We start from the raw sequence: 20,655 nt of genomic DNA on the forward strand, positions 1-20,655 counted from the left end.
AGAGCACTGAAAATAGACCTCAATTCTAATCTCTAGGGACCACATTTAACGCGTTATGGTAGGTTACTCTTCATACCCATAAAATCCTTGGCCTTTTTCCTGTGACTGGCAACATAGCGATAGTTGTTGAAGCACCACCTCATTCCATGTAACCCACTGAATAGATGAAAGTTGCCATCTGGCAGGCCCCAACCGGCCCTAGATTTTGACCAATAGCCTACAGGTGAAGGCCTTTATACCAGTTACACATCCGACGAGCAATCACAGTGTAACAGCTTGATTTTTATTACATTACAAACGTGGTTGATAAGGGCAATAGTACTGATCTAATGTAGTCTTCTGTAAGGCATTTGACTTGGTGCCACATGGCATTTTGATTAAAAACTAGAAAGATAAAATTAACATAGCAAACGTTAAATTCATTAAAAGCCAGCTAACTGATAGGTTCCAAAATGTACCTGTAAGCAGGGAATCACTGAATGAGTGTTTCTGCTGCAATCCCACAGGAATCTACTCTTGCCCTATGCTATTTAAAATTTCTGTTAATGAGCAGGGGAAAAAAAAAGTCACTGAAAGTTCGCAGAGGACACAAAAATTGGGTGAGGAGTAAATAAGGATGAGGACAGGCCACTGGTATAGTAACCTGGGTCACTTAGTAAGCAGGGCACAAGCAAACAATGTGTTTTAATGTAGCTAAAAGTAAATATACACATATAGGAAGAAAATATGTAGGCCATATAGATATAATGGGAGACTATCCTGGGAAGCAAGTGACACCAAGTTTTGGGGGTCATGGTGGATGATCAGCTGAACAAGAGCTTCCAATGAGAGGCTGAGGCACTGGAAGTGAGATCTCACTTTTGAATCCACTCTGCCATCAGCAATGCAGTTCTGTTTTTCAAAGGGCTCATCAGGTGTCACAGAATGTTTAACATTCTGCCCTCTCCAGATATTCAGGTAACCATCTATTCAATTGCCGAGGCCAAAAGGGCTAATGCAATGCCTTGGATGAACAAATAAGGGAACCTCAAGTAAAAGTAGAGGTTATTTTACCTCTATATTTTGGGTCAGGACCCCTAATTTGAGAAATGCTGTTCTTCCCCTGTGAAATCTGTATAGCATAGGGTAAAAGCACACAAAAAGAACAGATTTCACGGTCTGTGATGTGTTTTTCATGACGGGGAATTTGGTAGGGCCCTAAGAAGGATTTAAAAGCATGCCTTATAGTGATAAGGAACTCTGTGTATTTAACTTGAGTCTGACAAAGACAAGGGTAAGGGGTGACCATTACAAGCTATAAGTATCTTCATGGGAAACAAATATTTAATAATGGGCTCTTCAATATAGCAGACAAAGGTGTAACACTATCTATCCAATGGCTGGCAGTTGAAGGTAGAGAAATTACGAGCGAAAATAAGGCGTGAATTTTTAACAGTGAGCATAATTACTTGGAACATCTTGCCAACGATCATGGTCGATTCTCCATTGCTGACCATTTTTAAATCAAGATTGGATGTTTTTCTAAAAAGTTATGCTCTAGAAATTATTTCAGGGAAGTTCTATGGCCTACTGTAGACAGGAGGTCAGACTAGATCACCACAATGGTGTATCCCTTCTGGCCTCAGAATCTATGAATCCCAGGAAGTCTTAACTACTTGTGTGACAAATCCAGCAGATGTCACCAGTAACAAAAACAACTATAATTTAGAGAAGCACACTAATATGAAAAAAGAAAAGGAGTACTTGTGGTACCTTAGAGACTAACCAATTTATTTGAGCATAAGCTTTCGTGAGCTACAGCTCACTTCATCAGATGCATCGAAAGTTTATGCTCAAATAAATCGGTTAGTCTCTAAGGTGCCACAAGAACTCCTTTTCTTTTTGCGAATACAGACTAACATGGCTGCTACTCTGAACACTAATATGAAGTGCATTATAGCGATGTATCTATTCCCCAGCTATTCCAGTTTTCAAAAAGGGAACTCAATTTTTGATCAAAAATTGAGATTTTTATAAAAGTCCAACAAATAAAAGGTATGGATTTCTTTAAAGTTCCACAGAAGGTTATTTAAAAAATAAATAAATAAATATTCCTTCAAGTATTTGCAACCCAAGCACTACAGTACTAAGAGAAAGTGATTTAATTTTTATTTTATCCAAGCTTAATACAGAGAACAGAAAATGGAATGAAGAAAATTAGATTAAAATGACAACTTAAATCTAAGATTATTAGCAAACAAAAAGTTACAATATAATTTAAGATGTGTCCCTTTAACCATTTACATATATTAAATCAGGTATTGAATTACCATCAAGGTAATCTTTCCTAACTAGATGAGTTTCCATTTACAGCCACTTGAAAGGAAAACTGGCTGTCACTGAGAATTTTATTCAGTGTGCCTGAGCCCCTTATTTTAGGCAAAAACACTCAGTTTAGAACCTCAGCAAATACTTAAACATCTAGCTGTTGACTGCCCACTGCTTATCATACTAGCCCACAGTTTCTGAAGGAGCACATTAGAGATCTCACTTTTGAATCCACTCAGTCAGCAATGCAGTTCTGTTTTTCAAAGGGTTCATCAGGTGTCTCAGAATGTTTAACATTCTGCCCTCTCCAGACAGTCAGGTAACCATCTATTCACTCGCTTGTCTGAATTATGTTTCATGTTATCTAGTCTTCAGGACTCCAAGCTTCTAAAATGAGTCTCAAAAGGCTTCACCTATGGCCTCATGTTCTTTGCAACCTGTGCAGCCTAGGAAACAGGAGTCCTCTATAGGCGATTTATGTTTTTTTATACCACTAAAAAAAAAGCATCAAAAGCACAAGCAGCGATGAGGTGCTTCATCTGAGTGCACTTTTTTAGCTGCATCATCAAGCTGGTTCCATATCAACATCGGTGTGATCTTCCAAATATCTGAACTTGCAAATTTAATGGTTATGTTTTTATGGATCAGTTAGGCACTTTTTATACATAAAAAGAAGAGTGATTTAATGTATTGGGCTTCTATGACCTGGGCCGTCTGGGTGCTAATTAGCAGAGATCACAGGGGTGCACAAGGCTTATAGGGATCCACTGGGTCTGGTCTCTCCATACTAGTTCACCAACAGGCATCATGTGAGTTCTCTACTGAAAGCTTGTGTCACACTGACCATCAGAATCATGAAGTATATGTATGCGTAATACATAAGGAATCATTTATATACTGACACTTATCCTTAAGGTCTGGGTTAGGGATAGTGAGCAGAAGGTGATAAACATGTTTATTTCAGCCAGGAGATGGTTGCCTACCGGTCTTGCTACATATAGACTGAGTTGTATATTTCAGAATGAATGCCTATTTACAGTCTGAGCTGGATGCTAATGAAGGGATTGTGAAGTCTTCAAGGAGGGAAATTTACTGGAAGAAAAAACAAGAGGGTACTGTTTGTAAGTGAAGAGAATAAAGTTAAAAAAAAAAAATCTAACTGTAGGGACAGGGACAGACTCTGCATCCTTTACCAATAGGACAAGCTGCCACCTGGCTTGTCTTATGAATGGAGGATCTAAGCCAGTTTGGCTGTTTGACATTGGGAGAGAAATTTTTGGAGAGCTAACCTTCATGAAATAGGGAAATGTCTTGTTACTTAAGTTTAAAGGTCCAGAAAGCATGTTATGATTTTATTTTGCATATAACCACCTGCTTCTTCTCAAATCTGTTAGATATGTTTATGGTAAAAACAAGACATTTCTTTATATGCTGTGTGTTGAGCGGAGTAGTAACCCTGAGGTGTAACCGGTAAACTAGCATGTACTATTCCTTTGGGAGTAGCGCATCAGAATTCTGTGAACATCCAGTGAAACAAGGGCTGGACACCGCAAGGGGACACTTGGAGTGCTCGGGGGTTGGAGTGTGCTTTGTGAGCTGAAATACAAATCCATCCCTCTCACTGCGTGTCTGGGCTCCAGTGGGGAAGCAATTGAGCTGCACCCTGGCCAGACCTGCTCCCTGCACCTACTGCTGTATTTATAGTGTACAGATCCACTCCCTTCCACTCAGCAGCTGGGAGTTGGCTGACGGACCAGAGCTTCCTCCTTCAACTCCAACAAAAGTTCCTCTTTTTTTTTTTTTTTTTTTTTTAAAAACAATTACCTGAAAAGAAAGAACAGGGCCTGCAGAGGCCTGGAAGGCAGTGCTTGTGTTGCTAAAGGCTGGTGGATTTAGGGAAGTGATCCACAGTAGGCCCAGACAAGGCTTCATCTCACTCAGGGCTGATGGTAGTGAGATGCCTTACAACCCTGGGTTATCTCCAGGAAGCACTACAGCTTCTCTTTTAAAAGAGACTTTTTTTTTTTCTTTTTTTTTAAAAAACAGCTTTCCTGGGATGAAGATATGGGAGAGAGTGGAAATTACATCCGTTTCCAAATCTTTAGACCAGAGACATCCAATTAAGTCGCTGATTGATATTCTACACTTTTTGATACATACTGTTGGCAAGTCTAACTTAATGCTCATGAAAAAACATTTTAGTGTAACTGCTTGTTCCTTTTTCTGCATTTTTCTTTTGTATCATAATTAGTATCTTTTAATTTGCTTTCCTAGTTTATGCAAGTCCAACCCAAAATTAAAACTCCTCACTCTTCTGGTGTAATATGAATTTGAGAACGACTCATACTCCTCCTAGAATTGATGTTTATTTCTGTGCAGCTGGCCAAAAAGTCAAAATAAAATAAAAAGTGTACTTGTGAAGATTGAGCATTGTACCTTTGACTATCTTTATGAAGACAAAGGAACTGGTGCTGTGCACAGTGACTGTTTCGTTTTCAGGTATTTAGCAGATCAGGGCTGAACATCTTTAAAAAGATGATGTATGCCAGAGACAGGAGAGAGTAGAGAGGCTAAAGCACAAGACTGTCTTTCCAGCTACTATCTTGGTGCACTGTCTCTCAATTTTAATTTGTGACTCAGTTTACCTATTAAGTGGATTTTAAAAACCCCTTTACGGTAGAGAGGTGTTTTGAAGTTCAATTAAGTTTTGATAAGCTGATTCAAGAGCATCCCAGGTAAGTGGTGTTGAGCCAAATAATATTCATGACTAGGTACACATTAAATTGGAGTTTAACTTAAGTTGTTTCCGAGTGAACCAATGTAACGGCTAGCAGTAAGTTTTCCTCTGTCTGGATTATTAACAGCTGGAAGAATTTTTTGGAAAACCATCTTTCCGAGAGAGTTAGGGTTGGTCTATACTTAAATTTTACCAGCAGAACAGTAGCAGGAAAAGGTATGGTGTTTGTTTGTATGTTTTTTGCTGACAATTATGCTAGTAAGAGCCCTAGAATAGGTGTAGTTACACTGGTGTAAGTGTGCTTACACTGGCATGGGAACTAAAATAAGCTACACCAGTCAAAACACCTCCACTGCCATCCCTATTAGGGGATTTGCCACTTTAGCTATGACGACACTGAAAGCTGCAAAGCTTCTTGCACAGACAAGCTTTTAGTTTTAGGGCTCAAAACAGACTAGTCATCTCACAAAATGGAGAATTCTATTCTATTTAAAGGTTCTTAAAAAGTATTATTTTAAGAGGAATTACAATATTAATTTTTACATCTGTGTGTGTAAGACAGGCTCTGGGGATACAACCCCACAACATTGCCATTAAATATACTTCAAATTGTACACTGCAGAAGAAGTTTCACAGAATAATGTCAGAACTCAATTTTGTATATATAGAAGAAATATCCACTTAAAGTAAATTATTCTAAGCAAGTCACCCATAGACCAAAAAAAAAAAAAAATATTTTAATTCAAAGTAACTGAAGCCTGGATTGTATGTACTAATTTAGCACGTTAAGATCAATTTGCCCTACAACATTTACCAATTGTCCATAGACTTGTTTAATAAGTAGGGCTCTGTCCAGGCGATTTTTCAAATTCTTATCCATCTTGTAGCATAAATGAAAAATCTCAAGTGACTATCCATAATATGTTTTATTGAGACTTTCGGCATCCATAAAACCTTCAGGTGTGGTGCAGAGAATTCCAACATAAATACGACAATTATTTGTCCTTGCCAAATACAAATCAATCTGGAAACTGAAAGAATCACTCACAGTTGGAGGAAGGCTCACACTGAAGTTGAATACAAGCCCAAATATTTGTCAGTGTTCTGACTACAAACCACTTCCTTGGACACTACCCGAGTACTCTGTACAGACAGAGACGGCTTTCAGTCTATTAGGAGACTTGCTAAGTGGTAAACCCCTGGAAAAGAACAAAAAGATTTGTGATGGAAGCACTGTGACCACTTTTCAGGGGCCCTTTAATTTAGGGAACTGCATGCAGAGCCTATGGAGTAGTCTAATCGCCCCTTCCTTTCTGGGGTGAGGGAATGTTTGAATAAGTGGTTTAAATATGCTCTAGTTTCTGTGGACACTATTGTCAAAAATCCATTTGGCTTCCCCAGCCATCTCTGAAGAATCAGAACAGAGCCACAGGCAATATAGGCAGGTTTATACTACTGCTTAAGTTGATCTAAATTGCATCACTCAGGGGTCTGAAAAAGACACCCCCGGAGTGACAAGTTACAACAACCTAAGCACTGTCCACACCCGCTCTATGTAGCTTCTGCCTCTCGCAGAGGTGGAGTAATTATGCTGATGGGAGAGTGCTCCCCCATCGTCGGCATCGAGTATCTTCACAGATGCACTAGCGCCACAGATGTGCTGAGGTACCAATTCTAGTGTAGACCAGCCCTGAGGCTCAGTGTATTTTTAAAAAGTACCTTGACATCAATGCATCCTGGTGCCCACCACTGCCCTATTCTAATAGGAGTTAAGCATGTATAGCTGCATTTGTTGCTCCACTGCAGGTTAGAACATGAATGGCTGAGAGGCAGCAACAGCATACCAGGGCTTATGTTTAAGGATAAGAGAAAGCATGCACAGTACTTCAGGCTATATGTAGAGGTTGGGTAATGCCCTCTACTTGATATCAAGCCTTTAACTTTATAAGATGACTAGTCAAAACCAAGCAGGACCATCTACTCAAACACGTCTCTGATGCATCTGTTCAAATGGTGTTCCATCATGCAGGTACCTCAATTACCTCAAATCAAGGCAAAGACTGTAACCCTTCCTCCTTTATAGTAAGCTAGTTTGTGTAATTAAAAAAAAAAAGTTGAGCTTGTACCTTTTTACTTTATACATTAAAGACCCAAAATTGTTAAGTTTGCTTGTTTTCCACCTTGAAATATTAGAAATATCAACTCTGGTCTTGCACTTTCACAAACTGATCCACTAAAATTTCAGAACATCTTTATTGTTATTTTCAATACCTTAATTGAAAGGATGGAAGATGAACAAAGATCCTCCTTCTCTAAAAAGGAAAAGAATTGATGTTATAGGAGTTTAAAAACAGTTTTAAATTGACTAAAATTTCATACTCATCTGAAGGCTTGTCTGAATGGGGACTTTAGTGGCATAATCATATTCCTGTAACTCCCCATGTACACTTCAGTGTCCAGAGAGATATATTTGTAGTGGTATCTACTGGTATACTGCTCCCCACCGCCACTTAGACAAGCCTTCAGAGGCTCAACTTTCATTGTTGAGGTCATTTCCAGGGTGGATTTGATTTAAATCACTAGTCAGGAAGACTCGATTTAATCACTGATTTCTACATAAGAGTGCATTCTTGTTGGTTGTTATAATCTTAATACATATTCTTCACAACTCAGAGATAGATGTAGGTTTCATTTCTAGAAGGTACACTCTAGATTTTTGAAGTGATTTATTTTGAAACCACTTTTCACATTAGTTTTACAGCTATATCAGAAAATGAATGATTGGTTATTTCATTTACCAAAGGTAATTGAAGCACAAATTTATGAAGTCATTGGGAGGTGAACTATCTCCAATTCAACAGGTTAAATCATTAATATTTGGAGGATTTTCTTGCCATGCTGTATTAAGAGGAGATCACGATCAGCCAGCCATTTAAATTGTTTATTTAACTAAAAAAAAAAAACAACAACAACAACAACGTTATGTAGTCTGGGTTTTTTTCTTCAACAGCAAACAATATTTTAACAAAACATGCATAAGAATTTAGTTAAACATTCAAGTTTTTTAAAATCAGGTTTGTTTGTTTAAATTGTTTTCAACTAAAATGGTTAATGAAATATTTAAAAAAAGCAAAACAAAAATTAAAATAGACTGCATCAGCCAGGTTCACACGAGAAACTTAAAGTATTGGCTTCTGCAGCTAACTCAGTCGTCTTCACCTTCATTTTCCTGTTTGTTCATAATCTGGAAGAGAAAAACAAGCTTTCCTGCTTTTTCAGGTCCCAAACAATTTATCAATTTGGAATGAAGTAGTCCAAAGGAAGAAAATATTCTTTTTACACTGGCAGAAGAAGCTATTGCTGTTAAAAGTGAGATCATCACTTCCAGTCTCTGAATCCAAGTGCTTAAATGACTTCCACCAGTTCACAGGTGAGACTGTCTTTAAACCATCAGCAGCAAACATTTCTTGAATGGCTCTTATTCCCAAACTGGGTCTTTTACAGCCTGCTGCCATTATAGGTTTCCCTTTCTAAAAGAGAGAGAATGGTATGGTGGATCTCAAATCAATGAAGGCTACACTCAAAGACCTCAAGACTTCTGGAATATGCTGCTCAAAAACCATTTCACTTTTGTTTATACTGCCTGTCCCTCCCTTCTCACATTTATCTCTAGACTTCTTCTCCTTGCCCAGATCTATTTCTCCCCCAACAATCTTCTATTCATTGAACTTTTTGAAACTTTGCACTTTTAGAGAGGTAAGAGATTGACTGTGTACACAAATTTGCAGAGGGACAATAGGGTTGAGGTCTGTGATGTCTCACCTCTTATATCTGTATTATTTATTTTAAACCATTTTTGCTGTTAACAGGCATGTTATCTATAGAGACACAAATCTGCAGTTTGAGAATTGCAAAACTAATGATGGTTTCAAATCTCTGATGGTATCTTCTAGACTGAGCACCGAGTCCCATTGGGTAGATAAAAAGATTAACCTAAATAATATATACAAAAGCCTTTGGAACCCCATAAAATTAGGTCTCCAATCCATGAACTATTGGAACTCCTTTACAAAATGTTTCTTAAACATTACATGAATATATTGTCTCATACTATAGAATTAGAATTTATAATCTATTCCATGATGAGATCTCTTTGAGCTATAATGTATCTTAATTAAAAAACCGTCTTTAGATAAAATGCTTTTTGAGGGGAAAAACCTATTAAAATCGGATTTTTAAAAAGAAACACTGATTTTTAAATCCACCCTGGTCATTTCCTTCATCATCATCTTAAAGGTTCTTCTACAGCAGGGGGGAAAAACCTATTTTCTACTGTAACAGTCTAAACGGCTTTCAAAGCCTTCTTATAAACCAAAGCAAAGAAGGACTTAAGCACCATTTTTTTCATTTTGGTAGATCACTGATCAAGCAATCATACCTTGAAGATTGATGAAGTTGTGGCTGTAAGCACAACTACTTCCCTTGGCCAATCTGCATGTCCACTGCAGCCAAGAAGTGTATTGCTTTTAATTAAAATCCTCTATTTTACAGGGCAAGTATTATCCTTGTTTCCCTAGATCTAAATTCTCTCAGTCTATACATGTACAATTTAGATTAAAGAACCCAGCCAGGTTAACATCCAGATTAAGTATTCAGTAGGAAAATCCTTCAGGAACAGGGGCACTAGTGGAAAGCCTGATTAGAATGCATGCTGAATAGTGAAGCTTAATGCTCTTTTGGGGGCTTGCTTTGTCAGGAAGATAGTCAAGTCAGTCACCCCACTGAAACAAGAGGGGAAAACCTAGTAACAGTGCTAAGGGGGAATCCACGTTAATAACCATTTCTGATGTCTTTTAAACTGGTAGAGACTGGAAGATCTGCAGAGCTCAAGTACCAGAGTCAAAAACAATCCTCCCAGACTAAAGAGGGGCACCTCATTTCCATCCGATTCCCCTTTTTACACTGCAGTTATAACGTGGGTCCTCAAGAACAGGTTCTCCCAATATCTGAAGAATGGAAGTAGCCATGCATTCATCGTAAACACTGGAATTGCTTCAACTATTCCAGAGTGCACTTCATCTTTTAAATATCTTAGAACCATACATGAAGGATTTGAGCTGCTTCTTAATCCACATTTTTCTTTTTATCATGTTGCCCTCCTTATGGGAAGACTACATTAACTCTGTACTAAGTAGTATACCATGTCAGCACTCTTCTGATGAATAGTCTGCAGAAACTAAGCTTCTGCAGATAGTCAGCCTGCAAGGATAGAAACTTTAAAACAAGTTTGCATCCGTGGAATGTTCTCCTGCCACAAACAAGGATTCAGAAAGTGTTTCATAAGGTGACAAACTACTCCTTTTCATTTCAATAGGCATCATCAACTTTTAGACAGTCCTCATAAGGCTTCCTTGTCATATTTGTAGCTATTACTCTGAGCATGTTAAGATAACCATCCAGCTACTCTAAAACTGTACCAAACATGAAGACCACCAGCTTCTTTCCCCTTCCCCACCCAAATCTGACACCCTGTTCTAGGTGAAATAATTTGATCCACCATACTCATACTACAAATCAACTATCATCCAGAAGGTGTTTCATTCACTACCTTCCTTTTCTAGAGAAATCTGCTTGCCAATTTGGTGTGAGAGAAGAAAGTAGATGCATGCTTAAAGGGTTTTTTTTTTAATGATTATTAAAAAGGTGAGGAATTGTTGACAGCACAAGTTATTTTCTCAAACAATGAAAACACCAACCTAAGGGAATAAATAATTGAGGCAATATAGGTTATGAGTTAAATACATAGCAGGTACTGTTACAAGAACTGTATCCATGTTTTTGGGTCATTCCACTTGGTCCATCATCATGGCAATTCAGTTTAAGTGAACACTGAACAGTTTAATGGACAAATACAGTACCTTTTATTAAACACCAACATACCCCATGGACTGCTGTCAGGTACCCATTTCAAGGCTTCAGTTACGCCAACTTCCTGCTTAAAAACACTGTTCTAATTTAAGCTAATGATCCTTAAAAAGTAGCAGCTTCCTACCCTAAAGTCTTTTTTCGAAGTGATTTTAAAGTTATCTTGTGCATTCTGACAGCCTGTGAGTAGTCTGTTTACAAATAATTACTAATTAAATTCGAAGCAGAGTGTTCCATGCCAAGGCACATTACCAGCACCATGCACAGCTTCTTTCAGGCGGGACTTCTGGAGTCTCATGATTGACAAGGTCTCTAATGAACTCTAATTGCAGGCTCTGCAGTGGGAGAAAGCAACAACAGATGTGGCAAAAGGGTAAACCACAAACAGTTTTGCTAATGAATGAAAAGTGTTTGGTCTGATGAGGGCCAGTGACCCAAAAAAGTTTCAGTCTTCTTCCTACCTTATTATTTCATGTTCAAGTCTGACCCTTTTCCCCAGTCAACAACACTTGATGGCAGTAATATACAGTTAGTTTTAAGGGGCTGCGCAAGTTCATGTTGGCAATGAGTTGTTGAATTTTTATTAATATACTTAATGAGCAGCAAACGGATACCACCTTGACAGAGAGAAGAATTTTAAAATGAGGGAATTTAATACTGGTATACTTCTGAACAATTTGACAAAGCATAAACCTACAGATGTCAGTTTTTGCCACATTAGTTATTGAAACTTTTGCATGCATGTAAGACCCAGACCATCTTCTCTGTTTAATCTTGTAATGTTGTCAGCAGTATGTTGGTTATGACAGTGACCTGTACAAAACCCAACTGAAAGATGGCACACAGGATCATGGGTAAATTTTTCAGAATGCCTTGGGACATGGGAGGATAAAAGTCATTTAGGCCCTTTTGAAAATTTTTCATATGCATCACAGGAGAAGGTGGGCTGTGAGCAAGCTTTTTCAAAATGCAGTATCAATTTCATAAACACAGTAAATGTTTTGTGTTTGCACTCTTTCAATTTAAAAAAAAATCCACAATTAATACAAGCTAGGGTGACCAGATGTCCCAATTTTATAGGGACAGTCCTGATTTTGGGGTCTTTTTCTTATATAGGCTCCTATTACCCCCCCCCACCCCCGTCCCGTTTTTTCACACTTGCTGTCTGGTCACCCTAATACAAGCACACAGTCCATGGCAAATATATTTATCTACAATTCTTAGTCACTGCCAGAATTCAGAAGGTAGAAGAAAGAAATGTTGGTCATAACCATTGTTAATCACTGGAAGTGACTTGTCTGTTCAGGCAGGTGCCTAAGAGTCGCTAACAGAACTAAGTAGTAAATACCAGCTGGGCTAAAAGGGAGCACAGCTGCATTATTGTCAGGACCTTGAAGAGGGAAAGGAAGAGCTCTCTGCAGGTTGTGAGTAGCCTGGGAAGGGGAAGGTACCTCTTTTGATTAACTGGCAAAGAGCTGAAGAAAGACCAGAAAAGAAGTTTGGGTAGGAACAGGAAGGACAGAAGTGGTTTTAGCAGGGAACATGGGAAAAGTGATAGAAAAAGGATGGAAACAGAAGGAGACAGCTATAAGATAACATGTCAGCAGCAGCATCTCTTGCCATGTAATCACAAGTTTAATTTTTTTTAAAGCTCCAGCTCCTGGAGTCATGTGATTGAGAATCTGAGCTTTCATTTAAAACAAAATGAAGTTCCTATCCCTACAATGTTACAGTGAAAAAGTTGAAGACATGAACTCTAAAGGATCAAAACAAAGCAGCCAAAAAAACAAAACAAACCCTCCAACATTAGTTGAGACTAAGTCTCAATTTGGGGGGGTCCTGACTCAAGATTTTGGAACGTGTAGCACTGTTAATACCAAAATGTGCTTCTCCCCAGAAGTATGGGATTAAGTACATCATGGGAGTACAAATGGACAAAATTAATGTAAATATATGGAAATAAATCGAAGTTAAGTGCAGGTGGAGGGGGGGGAGGATTAAAATCAGCAAGCAGGAAACCTTGATTTAAAATCAATTTTAATCTGGTTTTGCATTTGTACTTAATCTATTTTCCTAAAGAAAGATTCAAATTGGTTGGTATAACCATTAAAGCATGTTGATTAGCAACTAAATATTGCCTTACCATTACATTTGGTACTTTTTGCTAGCCAGGAGGCAACACTATCTATATTTAAGCAATTATAAAGGCCTATATTTATTCAGATACTCTGTTTTTACATTTTTTTTTTTTGTTATGTTAGAAAACTCAGGAGGGAGGAAGGTTTGTTTTTACACTGTGATTTGTGGCAGGCTGCATTTAGGTGGAAACTGGAATTCAATTAAATGCACAAATAGCACTTTGTTTAATTAACAAACAAAATTACCTTAAATATGTTGGACACATTAAAAACATCAAAATGGGTTTTGCATTTAAAAATGATTAAACAAAGAAAGCACTAACTGTAGTTAGTGAATTGATTGTTTCAGTCCCTTGACTTCCACCTCCCTCGACTTCAACCTGGCTTCAAAGGCACTTATCCTCTCCCACCTGGTTTTTATTGATAGATAGGAAGAGGAAAAACAAGCTTTCCTGCTTTTCCAATTCCTATTCAATTTCTGAAATCTGAACCAACTAGTCGTCAAGAGAAAATACTCTCTGCACCTACTAACTAAACTGAAGAACAGTATTTAAGGCAAAATCTTTTCTGAAGAAAAACTGAAAGTGCTTACATTTGGAAAAATGTAAATACCAGCACTCACTCCACTGTAAAGAATGAAAATAGATATTAAATGTCACAATGTCATTTACTGAATTATAGAACTTGAACAGATCTCAAAAGTTAAAGATTTTTTCCTTCGATTCGGTATCTAGTTAAACAGCATCTTTTAACTCACTGAAATTTGAAGGCACAATGATGCAGCCTATTTAAATTAGTACATCATAATAAACTAAGGTCTTAAGTATCATACTTTCAAATAAAATTTGAGGATTTTTTTTTTTAAATAGGTATTAATAGACAATTATTTTTAAAAGGAGTAACTGATTTTTATCCACTTTCAGTGCAGACCTCTGGCTCTTGGAGTGGTGACCATGTGACACCGTGTTGCAAGGGTTGTGTACCCTTACCCTATGGCAATCTGACAGTGCGGACGAGGAGGTGTTCTAATGAATTTCAGAGACAGCTTCATGTTCAGTCTCCAGCAGAGACTGCACTATCACTAGTGAGGGAAATACCACATCATATGGGCTCGTATTCTAACGGGAATGGTCCAAACTGGTCTGTTTCATATTACCCTTTCAATATGAACAAGAAGCCTATAGAGAGTGTTGCTGATGGAAAGCATGCAGAGCACTAATAAGCACCTTCCAAAAAGTAATTCAAACATTTTAGAAGTAACCAACAATTTTCAGCGCTATTAGAAGATTCAAACCAATTATTTAAATCAAGACTTCCCGTGAAGTTTCCTAGACAACTTGTTCTGGATATTTTTTGTACTGGCTCAAGTTTTAATAACTGTTTATTCTTCAAAGCTTCACAAGAAGCAAGATTTGCCGTAGTCAGATCATTGAGACCAATAAGTCTGTATCCTACCTTTGGCCTCCAGCAGGGACAAGAGACTTCAGGAGATTACCAAAAACCCAGGTGATGAAAATCTAGCCAGTTACAAAGGGCTTTACCTGCGAGTGGGCCGGGAAAAAATTCCTTCCTGACCCTTGCAATGAATAGCTTACATCCTGACACACAATGTGGATTACCTTGACCTTAGCTTATTTAACTACCATCAGGAAATTTACCCAGCTTTTTTTAATGCCAGCCATGCTATATGAGTGAATTCATGTGCCTGTGAATTCCACAGGTTCAGGAAACCCTAAGTGAAGGCAGAGTCTATTTTTTCCTGAATTTACCAGCTATTAGTGACCTGTTGCTCATTGGGAGATTAAAATGAGACTAAGCACACAATTATACTTTAGATTCAACATACGGAGTCTGAGGCAGCAGCAGCAAGAGCAAGAATTACTTAGAAGACAGTGCTTCAAGTTTTGACTCTGCATTTCAGCTTTAGCTTTAAGAAGCTTCTGGAAAGCAGCATCTTGGAGGTCACAAGAAACTTCTCCGCTGAAACTGCTCTTAAAATCTTATAGCAACGCTTGGAAGGTTTAGATTTTTAATTGTACGTACTGGTTAACATCAATTTCACTGTACACACATAAAACGACAAAATATTTCCATGAACAAACTTATAGATAGGCAAAGAAAAATGCTGCTTAAGAACTTAGTTTGACTTTAAGGATCTTTACTTTTGACCCAGGAAGCTTTTAATGCCTACTGGCAGAAGGAACAGAGGATCATAGTGGTACAGGGATCCCCTGGATTCACTAAAGGGGGTCATGTAAGGTCTCTACTGAAAGCACGTGTCACAGTGGTCACCATAATCATTGCAAGATGCATGGAAAATATGCAAGGAGTTCTATATGTTGAAAGTTATGTTGCCTAAGCCCTGTAGTTAAAGGCAGGTCTCTCACAGGTAGCGTTTCCCAAGATAAAGTTCTCCAGACAGGATGTGGGAGATATTTAGCTTCCTGGTGGACCACTGTGTATCTTACAACAGAAGTGTTAGCAAATGGAGTCTAATGCTAATGAAGAGCTTTTGGCGACTTCAGAAGGAAATTTAAAAGGAGGAGGTAAAGAGGGGGCAGCTGTTTTCAGGTGAAGATCAGAAGTCTGTTATCATACATAAGGGGTGCAGAGAGATGCTTTGGCATCCTCCAGTCTGTGAAAACAAGCTGCCAGCAGGCTTGATCTTAGGAAAGGGGGATCTCAGCCATGCTGGCTGAAAAAGTATTTGGGGTAAACTATCCTGTAGGAAACAGGGGAATGTCTTGAGTTAAGTTTAGGTTCTACAAAGCATATTATGATTGTTTTATATGTAACCATTTGTTTCCAATATTCTTACTTACTATCAATAGAATATGTGGGTTTTTGGTTTTTTTTTTTTTTTTTTTTAAAACAATAGATTCATACGTTATGCCGAGTGGTGATCCTGAACTGAATATTGTATAACTTGTGTGTACTATTCCTTTGGGAGTAAAAGAACATAGTTCAGTGAAACAGGGACTAGTCACTCCAGAGGGACACTTGGAAGACTTGTGGGTTGCTGTGTGCCTATCGCTAACTTATACAGAGTGAGGCCTGCATGCTTGCATTGTCACAGGCTGGTGGAGTCGGGGAGGTGATCTGCAGCAGGTAGACAAGACTCCCTCACAGTAAGGGCCTCCTCCTGGATCTCCCTACACTTTGATACCAATTAATATACCATCTCCTCTTAAAATCTTGAAGTGCTGCCAGCCACATCTGGACACCACCTTCTGGGTCTCCTACCTCTGATTTTCAATCCTTCTATTCTCATTTGATGGGTCCTCCTCCGCTCTTCCACTTTTGGTAAGGATCCTACAGAGATCAGGCCATGATGTCTCCATCACTAAATGACTGTGTCCACAATTTTAATCCCAATGACTCAAGTCAGCACTTCTATTCTTGAGCTGTTTCCGTCCATCCTGTTCCATGTCTTTGACAGCTGGCTCAAGGACCTTTGCCATCAACTTAACCAAAACTGAGCTACTAAACTTCCCTTCCAAAAAGTCTTCTCTCTTCCTCCCCACACCCTTACTACCCTCCCCAATATCACCTCTCAATAGCTCAGTGCTACAGCGTGGCAGTACACATCTAGGTCCTATCCAAATATTGCCATTTCTTCTTCCATCATTTCAAGGTCCTTTACTTTCACATCCATTGTGTGATCACTTGTCTAGGCCACAAACACACAACTTTCCTCCAACTTCTGCAGCCTCCACTACAGCTATTCCTAGCAATTTACATTAGATGAGCCCCACTGAACTTTTCCCTTTCTGGGTCAGCCTTCATCTGCTGAGTTGTTTCTCCCACAAGAGCCTTCTTCCATTTAGCTCCTTAGAGTGAACACTCGTCTCCACATTAAAACCTACTATTGGCTTCATGGTAGAAAACTGCCAACTGATAATGGCTAAGATGGTGATCAGTTCAGATAGATTTAATATTTAAAAATAGCCTTGAATCTGCTAGTTGTGCACACAGCTTGTCTGTGACCAGATAGTCCGAACATTATAAACCTCTGCCTTCATCCCCAGCCCCCTCTGATCACCCACTTGTTTTAAATTACACTAAGCCCTTTGGTGCAGACTGTCTCCTGTATGTTTGTACAACACCTAGGACAATGGGGGTGATCTTGATGGGGCCAGATAGTCACTGTAATAAAAGGTTAATAATGGGATAATGGCTACATGTTAGGTTTATTACCAGGTTGGTATCTTACATTTTTATTTGAAGTTGAATGAATGACTCCCAGTCAGCAATAGAAGTATTATAACATTTCAGATTAAACCATGTTCGAATGAGATGCCTCCAAAGTGTGTGGTGGCTATTTCCTTTAGGATAGTTCTGTTTTCTTTATCTTCTCTTCTTGCCTCCATAAATTCATTAAGCCAGTGCAACACTAGAGAACCAACTTAAGTCACAGCATGGCATTAGCAGCAGTTTCCTTGAACCTTTTCACATAACCTGCACATGCAATCTAGTTCTCGGTCTGACCCAGATCAGAATACATATTTCAACAGCTTGCAGCCCCTTTTGCAGTTTCTATTTCTGGAGGGCACCTCCAGTTGCTGAAGGAGGAATATGCCGAGAACATACTAGATCAAATATCAAAATCCTGGTCAAGTTGCAAGGTCTTTTCCCTTTCTGCACCACCCCTAGTTCCCAAACACATGCAAATCAGTGCAATTGTAAGACCTGCTTAGACACTACAAATCTGAACAGTTCCTGTGACATACTACCTTATCCACAAGGGCCTGGGGGCCAGTCACGATAATACTTTATAGCAGACCTGTCCAGCTACATAAGAGCAGCCCTCCAGACAAAGTCAATTGAACCCATTACCTAAGCAGCAACTATTCTGTATATAAAAACACAAGAAGCAGCTCGGACACTTAAACTAGTGTTTCTTGCTCTAAATATTAAGTCAAGTCGTGACTATTTGCAGAAATGTTAGCTTTGAGAAGTGAACTCCTTGGTGCAGGGCTCAAAGTGTGCCAGTGTCAACACATACTAAGACTGGACTCTTCTTGCCAATGGATTATGTTAAGCCTCCCCCTCTTTTAAACGTAATGTTATATTACAGTAACATAGCCCTGGTCTGCAAGATGCTCTTTGAGTTACACAGCCCTGCCCCCACAAAGCTTGCAGTACAAGCAAACCTAGGTCAAAATATCAAACTCAAAGGAAGCATCTTTGGATTGTTGTACATATTTCAAGAGAACAGAATCAGTTTTGCTAGCTATCATAGTAAAATAGGATGTGTGCAGTATATCCATATTCTAGTAATCTGCATCTGCTTTGTTTCTCCACAAATGAGATTGTGTATGTGGCACAAATCCAGAGTTTTAAGGGAGATTTAATACTTCATGCTAAAAGAAAGTGACCGGACAAGTAACTGTACAGTCTGGCAGAGATCTAACTATGTTTTTTTTCTCCCCTCACAAGGAATTTGTTTCCACCCACTGTAATTCACCAGGAAAGTGAAACATACTTTGGGGGAAGAAGGGAAATCTGACCACTTACACAAAGTTTAAACTAGTTTAAAAACGTTCACTGGATTGCAGACCACATAGTGTGGAGTCATTTTCTCTTTGAAGTATCTGATACTCTTCAGAAATCCCATGTTTCCAAGTCTTCATATACACTAGCATTATAGCAATTCCTTTGGAGCATGCACCATACCAAGCACATCAATAACTTACAGTTCTAACACATGTAGACCAAAGGTCTTTCTAGAGAAAAAAGTTAAGCTTCCCAACACCCATCCAAGTTTGTTAGAAGAATATTCCCACTAAGTATTCACATTCACCCTCAAGCCATTTGAGCATGCATTTGTCAGCAGCAGAAATAGACCACCTAGAGTGGGCTGCTCTTCTTGAGTTTAAAAATGGGGTCCTCATAGCAACATATGCTGAATACCCAGCCTACAGTAATCCAATTAATTCATTGGCATTTGAATATCTGACATCACTCTAACGCAGGGATTCTCAAACTGGGGGTTGACACCCCTCAGGGGGGCATGAGGTTATTACATGGGGGGCAAGAGCAGTCAGCCTCCACCCCCAAACTCCACTTCGCCTCCAGCATTTATAATAGTGTTTAATATAAAAATTGTATTTTTAATGGGGGGGGGGGGGAGAGAGAGACAGACAGAGACACAGAGGCTTCCTGTGTGAAAGGGGTCACCAGTCAAAAGTTTGAGAATCGTTGCTTTAACTACAGAAGAGGCACTTGTGTCAGACTGCAAATTGTGGCAGCCCAAAACCGATTTGGGACTAGCACAAAGGCAGTCTGAGGAGTAGCATCCATTATACAAATATCCTGGTAAGTAGTGATGGGAAGTGCATCATATGAAGTTTTGATGAACTACAGCGAAGAAGTTACATTGTTGAGTATGGTCTTTAAAATTGGGATGACCCTACATTCCGAGTGTTACTAATGCCTACTCGCCCAGACTTAAAACATGCATGCATACATTAGTGTCTTTTTCAGAAGGTTCTCTAATGATTTAAAAAAAAAAAAAAAAAAAAAACAAGGAGGAACACCCACTTCCGATAAGAAGTTAAGGAAAGCCAAGTGACCTGAGAGAGAGAAGTGGCTTTCCCAATAAGGTCAGGGACCTACCTCTGATGCACTGTCAAAGCTGTATGTTCAGTTGATTTCAGAGACGGAACTACAAACAAAGCCACCACACGTCCAAATGGTCACATAATAAACCATCTCTCTCCTGCCCCACCTATGGATGCTCAATATTGTTTTAGCCCAATGATGCCACTTACCAAATCAATCAGGTCACTGAGGTTTTTCTCTATCTGCTGGGGAGGCAGACGCCTCATTAAATCCAAGGCACAATCCAGCTGCTGGTCACTCTGGGGAAAGAAGAAAAATTGGTCACTTGCAACTAGTGCAGAAAAGTAGTGTTTGTTCAGTCTATGAATGCAGACAATGTATCACAGCTAAACAAAAAGAGAAGCACTTCAGTTGCTTTCCATCACAATACTGTTCTACATATGGCTAGAGGATTTAGCTCCAGTTGCAAAGAGTGTGTCATCTTTTAACTATGTATATATATTTAAAATAGAATTTAGTAACCTCTGGTGATACCAGACAACTAACTTCATTCATATTATACTACAGGAGTTTCCTACAGTACAAGGACTTACTTCTGCATTACTGAATATGGCATTAAAAAAAGCAGATGCAAAGGAGCCTACTTTTGAGTCTTCCTGTTCAGATCTTTAGAATCATGGGTTTCCTCCAAGTGGCAGCTAATGCTACTGCAAGCTAACAAGACTTCAGCCACCACATTAGGTCAGGGCTTAAAATGCCTATCAGGGACAAGTTCAAGCTCCACGCTAACCACAGCTGACTACCATTCACTAATGGCTTCCTATCCAAATGTAGTAGACACTTACCAGGGCTCCATCAATAAATCTAGTACACCAGTTCCTTTCATTTTTTTAGAAGACACTAATGTACCAAAACTGACCAAGAAGGTGAAGCAGAAAAGGTAAGAAGGCCTGCTTGATATTATTCTAAGTCAAAATAGGCCAA

At 38.9% G+C, this 20,655-nt stretch overlaps 1 protein-coding gene across 2 annotated transcripts in view; it reads right to left on the reverse strand.

Annotated features, from left to right (window-relative positions):
* Positions 1 to 20,655, reverse strand: part of CAPZB (capping actin protein of muscle Z-line subunit beta) — a 109,900-nt gene that overhangs the window by 59,300 nt on the left and 29,945 nt on the right. For both annotated transcript variants that reach the window (XM_074933933.1, XM_074933934.1), the window contains exon 2: positions 19,881 to 19,970. In XM_074933933.1, coding sequence (XP_074790034.1) covers positions 19,881 to 19,970 — 90 coding nt within the window. The remainder of the gene's footprint in view (positions 1 to 19,880; positions 19,971 to 20,655) is intronic.

This window comes from Natator depressus, chromosome 18, assembly GCF_965152275.1.
Source record: "Natator depressus isolate rNatDep1 chromosome 18, rNatDep2.hap1, whole genome shotgun sequence".
NCBI lineage: Eukaryota > Metazoa > Chordata > Testudines > Cheloniidae > Natator > Natator depressus.